General features: G+C 36.1%; 1 protein-coding gene across 1 annotated transcript in view; it reads right to left on the reverse strand.

Annotated features, from left to right (window-relative positions):
* Positions 1 to 137: 137 nt before the first annotated feature.
* Positions 138 to 14,352, reverse strand: part of tbx21 (T-box transcription factor 21) — a 15,485-nt gene continuing 1,270 nt past the window's right edge. The window contains exons 2-6 of the mRNA XM_026276255.1: positions 7,143 to 7,297; positions 6,143 to 6,264; positions 5,809 to 5,967; positions 5,377 to 5,438; positions 138 to 3,850 (exon numbers count right to left, since the gene is read on the reverse strand). Of these exons, the coding sequence (XP_026132040.1) occupies positions 3,055 to 3,850; positions 5,377 to 5,438; positions 5,809 to 5,967; positions 6,143 to 6,264; positions 7,143 to 7,297 (1,294 nt within the window). The 3' untranslated portion in view covers positions 138 to 3,054. The remainder of the gene's footprint in view (positions 3,851 to 5,376; positions 5,439 to 5,808; positions 5,968 to 6,142; positions 6,265 to 7,142; positions 7,298 to 14,352) is intronic.

Raw genomic sequence — 14,352 nt, forward strand, 5'->3', positions numbered from 1 at the left:
TCAGTCTAAAGGAGCATTTTGTGTAGGCTTGGATAAAACAAAAATCAGTGTACAGTACAACTTTCAAGTCATCACTTGTATAGTTATTTAAAACCGCAATAACATGTACAATATTAAAGAATAATAAAAAAAAAAAATTGTATAGTTCAGTCTTTATTACATTTAGAATGAATCAAAAACATCATTTAATATTATATACAGTGTTTTGACAGCTGTATCTGAGGCTCAGTTTGCTTGGCTGAGGAAACTTACTACAGAAGCACCTCTTTTATTATTAGTAACATTACTTAAATTGATAGACAAGGATGGTGCCAGTCTGAGAGAATAACCTAAATAGGTCCCTGCTATTGACACTCTAAGATATGAGGAGCATAATGTCCACCAGGGGTCAGCCAAAACATGGATTGACTGCTAATATGACAACAACAGACAATTTGTTCATTATTTTCAGTTCACATCAACAGTAACAAACTTCTCAGTGCATTTCAGTGTATAAAAAGAAACCAAACATAAACATTACATTAAATTAACATAGAAACACTTTAATTGCACTTTAAAATACTAATTTGTTCTTTAATGTTGATTGTCAGTTAAATATTTTTTTGTTTATCATTTATGTTTTTTTGTTTATCATTGACAAATTCCCAATAACTAACCTTAATAAACCCATAAGCAAATTAATGAATTACATTTGTAAAATATTACAAATTTCCCAGCATCTAAATTGCATGGTATATGCTAAATAACTAAGCATGGTATCTGAAAATGAGTTTCTAATACAGTAATGGCATTTTAAAATAATGTAGTCTTAACCATATTACTCTTGTTTCATTTGCTTTCGCATCAAAATACATGTATGAAAAATTTGCTGACTTAGAAACAAAAAACAAAAAAAAAAAATCCTGTGACCACAGTGTGGCCACAGAATATTGATGCCATGTTGGTTTTTGCAGCACTTTACAATTTCTCGAAAACTTCTTTGAACACAGATGGCAATGCATTTTAACGAATAGTCATCATTTTTAATGGTTTTATTTTACAATGGTTTCATATTAGAACACAGACCATATGCCTATGTCTGTGTGCATATTTGTGATCAGAAGATGCAGGAAGCTTCTATAAATGGACAGTTCACAGGTTTCCGGTTTGTTCCAGAAGTCTGTGTGTGTCTTCTGCAGTGACATCTTGTCACCCACTTATCTGTCTGAGGTCATTCTCACCTTTGAATGCCAGCGGTGCCTGATAGGCTTAGACTGAAGGCTCATTCTTCCTCTGTGTCACTGATGTCTGTGTGTGGGCTGTCTGCATGTTACTCTGTTGTTTGAATAAAGATGATGTATAGTCAGTCTGAAGCCCCTGCCAGGTGTCCATTTTTCCACCCTGTCTATCTGTATACCGTCATGTGCGACGCCTCAAGACATGATGCTGTTGGTTTAAGTATGTCCTGTTACAGGTCATCAGCTTGACACTGGTGTGTTTATCTTAACTCGTGGACTTTAGCTAAATGAAACCTGAGAAGGCCCTGTCTCAAACAATCGCCATAACATAAGTTGCCAGTCTACAGTATGAAAAGTAAAACATTTTTTTTTCTTTCTCTCTTTCAGAATCATAAAACTTTAGAGTAATCAGGATATAATTACTACATGTCTCAGTTTTGCATTTTAAATGTAACATTTATTAACCTTCACCTGTGTGTTGTTGTGTATATCTGAAGCAGTGCATTTTTTGTTTTAAAGACTTTTGCAATATTTCGAAAATAATTCTTTATAGTCATGAAGGCTGCATTTATTTGATCATAAACCTGATCATATTTTGTTTTTAATTTCTTAGAAGCCATACTTCAGTCTTCAGTGTCTCAAACTCCTTTAGAAATCATTCTAATTTGATGATTTGCTGCTTGACTGTTCTTATCATGTTGAAAACAGCTTAATATTTTTGTGAAAACAACAATAGAAATTTTAAAATAATAATGATAATTAATTTTAATAAATAATTTTGTAACAATGGTACGAGTCTTATGATTGATATATTAGTCCCCCATTTGTTTTATTTATACTTATAATATTTAATAATTGTCAAGCATTCTGTCAAGCTTTATTATGTCTATCTATTAAAGGATGGAATTCCAGCTGGTGCATATAGCCATGATCTGTTAGACATCATAGCTATTTTATTTCCAGCATGTGTTGTCTGAGTGGCCTGGACTTTAATGTGCTTATTGGTTGTGCTCCCTGTAGGAGTGCATTTTAGGATTGAATGGACATAGAAATGTTGCACTGTAATAAAGGCTCACATTCAAATGCGCAATGTATTACATTTGTATTGTGCAAATTTTTTATGTAGCACTCAAGTGCATGCAACATTGCTTTGTTTAAATATAAATCATCTGCTTAATATGTAAATTGCTGATGTGTTTTCCAATGAGATCATCCATCAAATAACAACTATGTCAGAGCAACTGATCTGAAGATGTTATATCAGCACATGCTTACAGGTCCACAGCATCACATCTTAAGCAAGTCGATTTCATGGCATTTAGAGACCAATGAAAGGATTTGTGTGCAACAATCCAGTTGTTTTTGAAGTTATGCATACAGAGAGTTAATAACAGACTATACCTCTAAGTCAATTTTTTCAAGATAGATGTGAATCTGATCAAAACGATTTGATTGTTTGTTTGAGTGTGCTTGTGGTGCGTGAGGTGTTTTCATGTCTGTGGCTGACGAGGGGGACAGAGACAGTTCCTTTGGGGGAGTGTCAGCAGGTGTGCTGTGAAATCTTAAGCTGCTAAAGTCACACAGGTCTGTCTGTCTGTGTGTCTCCAGGCCAGTGTCTCAGCGCAGTCACATCGTCTTTCTGCTTTTGTGTGACAGTGACCTTCAGAACACCTCCACATGACCCCCAAACATCTAACACAGGGAACACAAAGCACAGAGGGGCCACCTAACACATGGCACTGTGGCTACTATCACAGAGAGCTCAATCCCTGCGTCTCGGGCCATGCAGACAGATGGTGGGTGGAAGACAGCAGGAGCACAGTCTGAGTGCTAGTCTTCAGTGGGTGTAGAAGCCGTAGTAGCCCGCGTCACTGCAATTGTCCTTTTCGCAAGCCTCTGCACTGCGGTTGGGAGGGGAATTTTCTGTGCTGGACGTGTAGGGCGACACGCGCCTCTTCTTGCTCTCTCCTCCCTCGAACAAACCTGAGTCAGCTGAGTCCACTGATTTAACCGAGGGGGCTTCCATCCAGGTGTCCTCCCCGGACTCTTTGGACTTGTCTTGGAGCAGCGGCTGGCGCTGGAGATCCAGGAGCGATGGGGAGGAATGGAAGCGTGAGTTCACCGCTGAGGGAGATGAAGACGCGGCTGGGGTCGAGATGGTTCGGAACCAGCCGAGACTAGACCCGGGTTTACTGTGGTGTGGGTGATTAAGGTACTGTGTTGAGGGCCGTCCGGAGCTCCATGCTCCTGCGCTGGCGCCAGAAACCGGCCCGGAAGCGAAGTGGCTGTCAGAGTAGTAGCCCAGAGGGTGGTGTGGGGACGTCTGAATTGGAAACGGCTTGTAGAGGTTGTTGGAAGTGTATTCGCTCTCGTATGCGTTAAAGTCGAGGCGGTTCGGTGGCACCCCCTGCTGGCTGGGCAGGTAAAAGCGGCTGTGAGGGCTGGCGGCAGGGTCTTTGGGGCACTGCTGGGTCATGCTGACCGGCTCGCGGCTGTAGAAACGACTCTGAGGCATGGGGCTCATGTATTGATCAGACAGGTATGGCTGGTGAGGGTAACAACTGCCTGGGAGGAGCTGCTGGCTCTCGGTTGGGGAAGGCGTAAGGCGGTCTGAGTCAGGAGGTGCATAGAGCCTACATGAGAAAATAAAATGGATCAAAGGTCATCTTCAACAGAGACAACCCCTTCTGAAATGTTAATATGTTACAGTTTTTCTCCATAGATTTGAAACTTTTCTCCAATGTAATGTAATTGTTCTCAAAACAGTTATTACAGCAATCTAAGCACAAACTTATCTTATCCAAACAGTTACATTTTACCACCAAATGAAGCACTGGTATTTTTTCTAGTAATGCGTTAATTAGATATTACAATTAAATAAAAAATTGAATTTATGCATTTAGCAGACACAGGCTATCAATTTTTACCTATCATGTGTTCCTGGGGAATCGAACCCCCAACCTTGCGCTTGCTAACGCAATACTCTACCACTTGAGCTACAGGAACACATTATGAATAAATATAATAATATAATATTATAAATAATAAATATATATATAAATATATAAAAATAATTTTATAGAAATTAAGTAAATATTTACATCAAAGCTATATGTTTGTTCTCTAATGGTAATGAAACATAGTCTGCTGTATGCCTAAATACACTAATGAAAATTCATGTTTTTTGCAATTCTTTAAAAGCGAGTTTTGTTTTATATATACTGTGTATATCTAAACAAAATAATTTTTTTTTTTATCTAATTCCAAAACCCATGTGAACCCACGTGAAAAACTAATACATATGTATATATATACATACATACTATACATACTGACCATTATTTATTCATTTATTTATTTGTTTGTTTGTTTGCATATTCTTTCTCTCCTTTTCTCATTTACAGTCAAAGCATTTATGATAAATGTGTAAAAAATTTGAAAAACTGTGTTTACTGTGCTGTGCGTTATTAAGTGAGCAGTTATTAGTTTGGGGGGAAACTGAAAATATACCATTGTGCATTTGATGATATGACAAATTACATGTTTTGTTTGTTGTTTGGACAAATGGTACAAAAGTCTTTGTGACTTGTGTAATAATTTTTTTCAGATATTTTAAAGTATTGGTTGGTTTTACTAACCATTATGAAAACATTTGAACATTTTGTTCACAGTGTTTTCAGAAAATTATTGGCATGATTTGTAATTTGTATGAAATAAAGGAAAATGTACAATCTGGTCAGGACTGTTACAAAGTGTGCAGCTCACAGTGTTTACCGTTTGGAGAACAGTGAACTGAGTTTGCAGAAATATGTCAGATCTATTGAGAAAAACGGTAGTGTTAATAATGTTGCACCATTAATTAAACTTAGAATGAAGTTCCTGAATTTTATTCGAATTTCTGTAGCAAACAAAATGCAGAATTGAATGTTGGTTTGACAGTCCTTTTTTATTATAAAAAAATGAATTAAAAGGCTTGAAGTTTGAAGGTTTACAGGATTGAAGATAGATAGATAGATAGATAGATAGATAGATAGATAGATAGATAGATAGATAGATAGATAGATAGATAGATAGATAGATAGATAGATAGATAGATAGATGGATGGATGGATGTAAATGACAAGTAGTCATGTATTTAATTTACTTCAGGCTTACTTACGTGTCATAATTGTCCCGGAAACCTTTAGCAAAAGGGTTATGATCTATTTTCAGCTGAGTGATCTGTGAAAGAAATGGCAGAGGAAGAGGTTGGAGAAAGGGCAGAGAGAGAGAGAGAGAGGGTAAGAGTAAAGTCACATGGGTACAGGAAGCTTAGTCAGGCAGACTGGTAGATCACTGCCATTATGAAATAATTCATGAATTACACCCATACTTTTTCCTACAGTCAGACTGAACATCTTCTGCAAATACACAACACTTTACAAACATCACAGACTCAAAGTGCGAACATAACACAACTCTCTGATCTGGGTCATTCCACACTGTGATGACATCTATTTTTGTTTGCTGTAAGCAGTGGTTATGTGGCAGTTGCAATCTGATTAATAAGAAAATATCCCACAGCATGATGCATTCAGATGACGTGACTTACATCTGCATTCTGGTAGGCAGTGACGGCAATGAACTGAGTCTCAGGGAAGACTAACGTCTGAGTTTTCGAGGTCAGAAAGGGGTCCTCTGTTCCATCCTCTTTCACCTCCACGATGTGAAGACGTGGTTGGTATTTATGGAGCGACTGCAGCACTATCATCTGTATTCCAAGCAATGTAATTGTTAGAGAAATAGTGCAGATTTGCTATGGTGATACCTAAATGATAACCATAATCTCTTTTTGACTACAACCAATGTTGACAGAGATGACTCAGGTTTGGGTATGTTGCAGTAAGTCGGCTTTAATGTAGGAGTTTATTATTATATTCAATTACCTGTGCTACATTGTTAGAGCTGCCTTTGTTATTGGTGAGTTTCAGTTTGCCAAAGGAAACTTCCTGTCTCATCCAATGATTCCCAGTGTTGGGAGAGTCTGGGTGCATATACATTCTGTTTCCTGTAAAAATGAAAATAAAAAATTAATCACTTAAGCATAAATATATAGGTACTGAATGCAGTTTAAATATTCATGTCTTTAAACCATATTTTACTGTCAACGACACAGTATTTTATTGATATACACCATTTAAAATAGCATTTAGGTTTGGGGTCAGTATGATATTCTAATGTTTTTGAAAGAAGTCTCTTATGCTCACCAAGGCTTCATTTTTTTAAATATTTGAAACAAAAAAGTTTTGTAGCAATTTTCTTATTAGCAGTCTTTACTGTCACTTTTGATCAATTTAATGCATCCTTGATTAGTTAAAATATATATTTAAAAACATTTACTGACCCCAAAATGTTAAGGGTAGTGTATTTTTTTTGTTAATTATTATTAACAATTATACAGTATTGGTATATTTTATACATTTCATTATATTATATAATTATTATAATTATACATATTTAGGTAAGGACAGGTCAGGAGTTTAGGTAGAGAAAAACTAGGTTGAGTCAGGCAGAAGTATGAGTATTTAAATGCACTTTGTAAACTGATTGGTACGAGCCAATTAAGAGTGCAATGTCAAATGTCAATGTCAAATGTTTCACACTCGCACTACCGTGCCGCCTGCCTTGAACAGCAGTTGCAGTGCTGTTGCTGTTGTGGTGGGCCACATGCTTAGGTTCCTCTGATTGTGGCATACAGTGGTATCAAAAAACTCATGCATTTCTAGCCACAAAAAGACAAGAGCTATTGGCATGTGAAGTTTTCTGCACTTTCTCAGAAAAGACACACACTGTGAAAACCACAATGCAGATAAAGACATTTATCTTGTTTGTAGGGTTTAAAAGTAGATAGTGGGCAGAAAAGGGCACTGTGTGACTGTTGGGTACCTGGCATGTTGCCTTCTGCCTTGCCGCACTGGACCCATTTGCCTCCTTGGTACCTCCAGTGATGCTGGTCTGCAAGAACCACATCCACGTATATGTTATAATGAGCCGAGGGGTCCAATGAGCTAATGTTGAAGCTGAGGAAAGGGAACATCCTCCTGTTGACAGACAGATCAGAAAACACAAGATAAGATCACATTATTAGGGGTGCAATGATGCTACAATTTAATGCATTTTTGCTTGTTAAAAAATGTATTTCCTAAAAAAAATAAAATAAAAAAAAATTACTGATTATAAATTTTTAATGCAATGTTAATTTTTTAAATATATTATTTATTTATTTATGTATTTGTTAACATTTTTTATATTTTGTATTGTAATAAATTTTATTTTGTTATTTTATATATTTTATTATATTAGAATGGTATAAGTGCCATATTTAGGAAATGAAAAGCAAGTGGTTTAGATAAAGAAACACTAGGCTAGAATAGTATTTTGAATATTTTTTCTTTAGTATATAATGAAAATATTACTAAATGAGGTAACTTTAACAATGTAATACTGTAATATGTATTAATTCATGTGATGTATTTTTTTGTCAAATATTCATTTAATATGCCACAATTTTACGGTATCCTTTATGCTAAGGTCATGCTAGATGATTGCAATCTAAAGATATGCAGAAATGCTTTAAAACAAATGTCAAAAATCATTGGATACAATAAATGTAATTCATTTGATATGATCCCAATAAATCATGCATTTCGACATGCTCATTTGAAGGCCGGTAGTATTCTGTGGTAAGCAATAGTTATGAAGGCACAGACATTATGATAGAAAGGCAACTGGGAGCAGGCTGTGTGTGAATCTTTAATATGAAAATTAATAAAACATGCCGGGAGATGCATCTGCTTGATTGCTGTAGTTTTCCTTGCTAGACAGATTTTGATCACGGTACAGAGATGGAGAGGAGGTAACTGGGAGGTCACTGTGTCCCATGGCAGAGTGAAGTTTACAAAAATGTGACTTAAGACTCAATAGACCCCGTATGAAATGTGCAGCTTCTGTTTTTCTGTGCCATCCTGCCTTGGCACCACTTGTTGTGTTAAAACAAACCTCTGACATAAGGCATGCTGGCTTTAACTCAACCTCACCCAATACTATGACGCTTTCGGTCTCACTGATACACTCCAGAGATGACGTCTATGCCACACGGCTGCCTCTCATTCAATAGATTCAACAGTTGCAGGCTACTGCTCAAGCTCGCATGTTTCCCCTCAGCAGGATGCTCCTGTCAGGTGACACTCGAGTGCAGTTGTCTGCTCATATCTGTGTCTTGTATCAATTCCATGAATTGGATACAAACCAAATAATTTGTATATGGCTCAGAATGGATTTAGGTTGTGAGTATGTTTATAAAAAATCTCTCACTCTCTATCTTGTTCTGTCTCCTGTGCTTGTGAGCTTGCTGAGCGAAACTGTACACCTTTGAGAGCATATGAGGGGCAGATTTTTAGAATAAGTCCGGCTTTATATATATATATATATATATATATATATATATATATATATATATATATATATATATATATATATATATATATATATATATATATATATATATATATATATATATATATATATATATATATATATATATATATATAAATCCCAATCTTCTGGGTGGTTTTATTTCAACTATTGTTTAAAAATGTACTATTTGGCAGACTTATAATTAACCCAAAATTAATTACTAGAGACTTCAGCAATAATCAAAAGGACATTTAACAATTTTTAATTATTTAATTATTGTTTATTAAACTTATTAAAAAAAATCTTTTATTTTACATATTAATAAATGTTAATTTACAACCTATTTTGGGTATATTTTAAGCAGGAAATATAGTCATTTTTAAGTTATAGTGTATTGTATTTAACTTAGCATTTTTTATAGTAAAATAACGTACATGTACACTTTTAAAAATAAAGGATCCAAAATGGGATTTTCACAGAGATGCCATAGAAGAACCAGTTTTGGTTCCCAAAAGAACCTTTAACTGAACAGTTCTTAAAAGAACCATTTTTTTTCTTAGTGTGAAGATCATTTTTATAATCTAATGAACCTTTTGTGGAATGAAAAAGGTAAAGGTGCTTTGTGGAACCGTTGATGCCAATAAAGGACCTTTATTTTTAAGATTGTATAAAATCTATTTATAAAAAATAAATAAATGAATACTTTAATTCAGCAAGGACGCATTAAATTGTGATCAAAAGTGGCAGAAAAACCTTTTACACTGATACAAAAATATTATATTTAAAATATTTATATTTTTTAAGTAACTTACATTACATTGTCTGTACTTTTTAAAATGTTTTGACATTAAACAACTTATAGCCATAGTTTACTTTTGTTTTATTCTAAAGTGCAGTTTGCACATTCTACTAAATATCTTATTTTACTTCAGCAAGTGGAAAGAGAATAAAAAAAGAAAATGACTGCTTTGAAAGAGAGAATTAAGAGATATTTTGACCTGAAATAAGCTCAGTTTCACAATTTCTCTTTTCAAGTAGGGTAAAGGACACCTATCGAGGATCAGAGGACGAGGGCGATGATGACGCTCGTTTGCTACAGGACGGCATAGCACAAGCGGATGGACTGCCCACCCACGGGCAGCTGTAATCAATCATCATTCTCAGATGTACCCCTGGCATTGTGGGGCCTTGTGGTGGTGAAGAGACCGAGCAGGTGAAGGGTTTCTTCTTCCACATCAGTTGTCAATATAAGTGAAAACAGAAACCAGAATCGTCTTTGTATCATTCAACGCTCATACTGCTGCCTCCTCGCACTGAGTTATAACCATACCGCCTGTAGCAGTCACTTTCCTCTTCTGACTGAGCCTCAGAAATTGTCATACTTATTTAAAACGAGACATTTATAAGAAATCAGTACCTGGAGAGGGGGAAACCAGTGGGTTTGCCACTGAGAGGAATGTTTTGCATGAGTGGGAGGTTAGGGTTTACGACAAAAAGTTAGAGGTTAACCTTTGGAAACTTATCTGCCACTCCTTGACTCAGTGATGGAGCCGTGAACACGCTAGTAGGTGGTTGCCAAAGAAAAGTGCCTCCTCTGCTGTCTAGGACTTTAGGAAGGTACAGTTTTCCATACATGTGTTTCCCCTAAGCAGAAGAACTGCTTGATGTGATCAAGGCAACATTGCTCAGTATGAAAGACAGGAAGGGACACCCCCCCAAAAAAAACAAACTGTCTGGATATCGACTGGTGGTCACTAATTCGCCAGGACAGAAGTTCAAGTCCAGTTTATGTCATCCTCCTAGTCTTCTAAAAACATGCCAGTCTGCGGCTGCTAGCTCACTTTTTTTTTTACACGTAAAGGTAAAATATCAAACATGACACAAGCAAATTGAGATGTACAGTAAGTACGGCGTGTTTACGTGGTTATTGTATGCTATTATGCGAATGTGGTTACTTTCAGAAACCACTATATATTTGCTGATGTTGGAGAACCGTCATAGCTGTAGTGATGAGTTTGTAGCACGGCTGCTGAAAAACAGCGGCTGGAAATGGAGCAGCCAGCAACCACAGTTACATGCGATCCCTTTGATCTTGATGGCGTTCTACTGATGTGCTACTGTCACAGCTCATCTGTTTCTGTCAGAGCTGCTTGATGGGATTCTGCTGGAATCATGTACACAGCCATAGGTCTGTCCTGCAGTGAGCAAAGACGATTCAACAAGTTTGCTGCTTCTGAGGTCTGGCTTTTTGCAGCAAAACTGCACACTCCATGCTACCATATACAGCTGAACAGGAAGTGATTGCTAGTTGAAAAAAAAAAGAAAGACAGAAAGCTCAAAGGCTACAGGCAGAGAGACATCGAGTGGTGCAGGGGGAGAGATTGCATTTTATGCAGAGCCTGGAAGACCTCAAGAATATTAATAAAATTATTGCACGGGTTGCTCTAGCTGCAAATCTTTACAAATGCATATACAAAGTGGCCCCCAAAAGTAGCGCACCTTAAAATGTATTATTATATAATAATATTGTAAGCATTTTATCTTTAGCGTTTTTTAAGAAATATAGCACTTTTCAAGCTCAAAACAAACAAAAACATTGTTAAGTTTTATATTAACACTAAATCATTTTTTGAACACTTTTTGCTGGAACTTGGGTCATGTGATCGGGTATTACTCTGTTATGGGATTTTAGTGAACGTTTTAAATCTACTAAAATCACCTTGACATCTGTTAGTAATTGAAAAATGTAAAGAAAGAAAATTTGTCCAGAAAAAAAGCTAGTTCTGAGTGTTTGCAGATGCCACTTGGTTTTGCTATCCTTTTTTTTATTGTACACTAGATTTTTTTTTTTACTTTGAAAGCATTTTCCCTCAGAAAATGCAAATGCATTTCACAGATAATTACAAAATAAATGGTAATGGACTAAATGTTAAAGTGAAACAACTGAAATATGATTTTCCTGTAAAATGCACTCCAATAATCTTTATTTACCACTGCGAAAAATAATTTTTACAGTGTAGGCAATTCAATTAATGCAATTAATGCATTGTTAAAAGGATAGTTCACCCCAAAATGTAATTCTTTATTCCTTCTGCAGAACACACAAAAAAGATATTTTGAAAAATGCTAGTAACCAATTTAAGGGAGGGAAAATGAATGCCAGATAAATTATGTCCAACTTGTTGCTTTGCTGCATGATTTCATTATGCCGTATATTTCGCTATACCATGATGTGTGTGAAGATAAAAAGTGTAAAGAAGTTCCTAAGAGTTTCACCAAACAATTTTAGACTTCATAGGCATAAGCAAATGCTTGAAAAGTTTCTAGCTTTTGTGGTGTTAAATATGAGACATGTGAATCCACTGAAGCAGAAATTTACATGTAATGCATTGACCCATGACTCTTCCACCAAGCTTACGAAGAACCTACTGATTCACATCTCCTATACAAGCACCTGAGACCAGAATATATCTTTTATCTTTGACTTTTATAATGACAGCAAGAAACCCTAGTTCCTCTTTTCAGGCATGTTGCAGAGGCATTGACAAGACATTATCAGCCACGGAGCATGCAGTGGAATGGATTACCTGTGGTTTCATATCTCTCCCACTGACTTTCTGTGAAACAACATCTTTCATGAATTTCATTCCAGTTATTAGTCTGACAGGTGCTTGTTCCCTTATTTGGATCGCAGACTAGCATAAAAGCAAGACAACGCTCAACTAAACAAATCTATGTTTAGAGCTCGTGGCCCCATGCCTGTTTAAGTTTGTGAAACCTGGTGGCAGGGGTGAGGTTAGGGGCTAGTTTTAGAGTTCGACTTGAAAAGGGCCGAAGACCTCTGCTCTCGTCTCAAGCTATGGGCCTTACGGTGCATTTCAAAGCCTCGACTCGGACTACACCTCGACTTCTGAGGAAACGTGCATCACTGCGCTCACAAGGTACCAGACCAGAGGAGAGAGAGCAAAGAAAAAGCGAGATAGAGAGCGAGAGAGAGGAAGAAAGTGCCTTCCTTCATTTCCTGCACTTCAAAGCTGCCTTCACTGATGTGTATGGCCATCAGAGTCTCAGCGGTGCTCACCAGCTTTACCCCCAAACGTACCACCCCCACCTCCTTACTTTTCCACTTCCTGTCTTGGGCAGAATTACCTGAGCTCTGACACTCACTTGCAATGAGAACCAATAAAAATAACCCTCATGTTGTAGATCGTACAAACCAGAATGTAAAAAATAATTCACAAAAACAATATATTGTGTATTTAAATAAACTGACTCAAACCGATGCAATCTGAAGCATGTGAGAACATTACTTCATTAGATTAGATACAACCAGGATTCAGAGGCCAAGAATTAATCATCAATATGCTGATTCAAAACGAACAAGGTTTTCTTGAGTAAGTTAACGATTAAATCTCACAAATAGTCAGTTTAATTGTTACTGGCACATACAGGTGAATAGAAGTATTGTATATGTTACATCTTTGATATTAGATTAATGTATACCATTAATCTACAACATAATACTTGCACCGTTGAATTTCATTCTTTCTGAATGTATTTATTCTGAATGCGTTGAACACCGCTGTATAGACGCTTTGCAAAAGGCAAAGGCACCTGTCAGTAGGTTACAGGTTACAAAAGCGTGCATTCACACACGAACACCCGCACAAACAAATGTACTGTACACAGATTCACGCATATCTGCGGAAAAGCTACCAATTTAAAAATAATAATAATATTAAGAAAAAAATAAATACATAACTATGTATGTAGACTTGAAGGATTAGTTTTAGATGGTGCATACAGTACAGTACAGTGCCAAATAAAATAATGAAAGTTATAAGTGATGACCATGACATCAGTGGGAATTTCAAAGGCAATATCGTGGTCAGGATTTTACTGCTATAAGATAAAATATAATATCGGTGTAGAAGTATTTTGTGAAACTCAGTTAGTAGCTAAAACATTGAGAGAAAAAACATTAAGTGAATTTTCCATTTCAAGGATACGCCTGCTTCCAATACCAAATTTAAAATAGTATTTCTTAAAATCTAAATTAATATATATCATATATGCATACTTAGAATGCTAAATAAATTCCAGACTACAAGGGTAACATTTTGTCTTTTTGTGAATAATTTTTAAATTACTCTTTCTATGCATTTAACATGTTAACCCCCCCCCTCAACACCCCCTCCCTGCTTGTTATTAAGTGTTTCACCTGCTGTCAATTCTCATATATTTTAACAGGAATCCTTTTTATGGTGACAGGTGTTAGCAGCTTAGATATTATAGGTCAGTGCAACCGTTTTAAGTGTTATTCATTAGAACATATTTAAGAATCTGTGATAAATATTTTCATCAAACTGACTTATGAGGGCCTACTTAGAAACAATTATGTAGCTGTCTCTATCAACATTTTAAATCTGTATTATGCAATGACTATCTAAAGTATGTCTTGAAAGCAATTCTAAAATGGAAGTGTTGCACATCTGTAGATTATAATCATCAGAGACATGTTAAGATATTAATGCTGGGTGACCTGCCAAACGTCCCTAAAAGCATTTTCCTCCCTCTCTGGGGTCCCTAGGGAACACCACCAGCGGTTTATAAAGCACATTTTAAATGAACAAGTGCGTATTTTTATTTTATTTCTTATTTGTATTATTATTACTCGCAC

This window comes from Carassius auratus, chromosome 12 (assembly GCF_003368295.1).
Source record: "Carassius auratus strain Wakin chromosome 12, ASM336829v1, whole genome shotgun sequence".
NCBI lineage: Eukaryota > Metazoa > Chordata > Actinopteri > Cypriniformes > Cyprinidae > Carassius > Carassius auratus.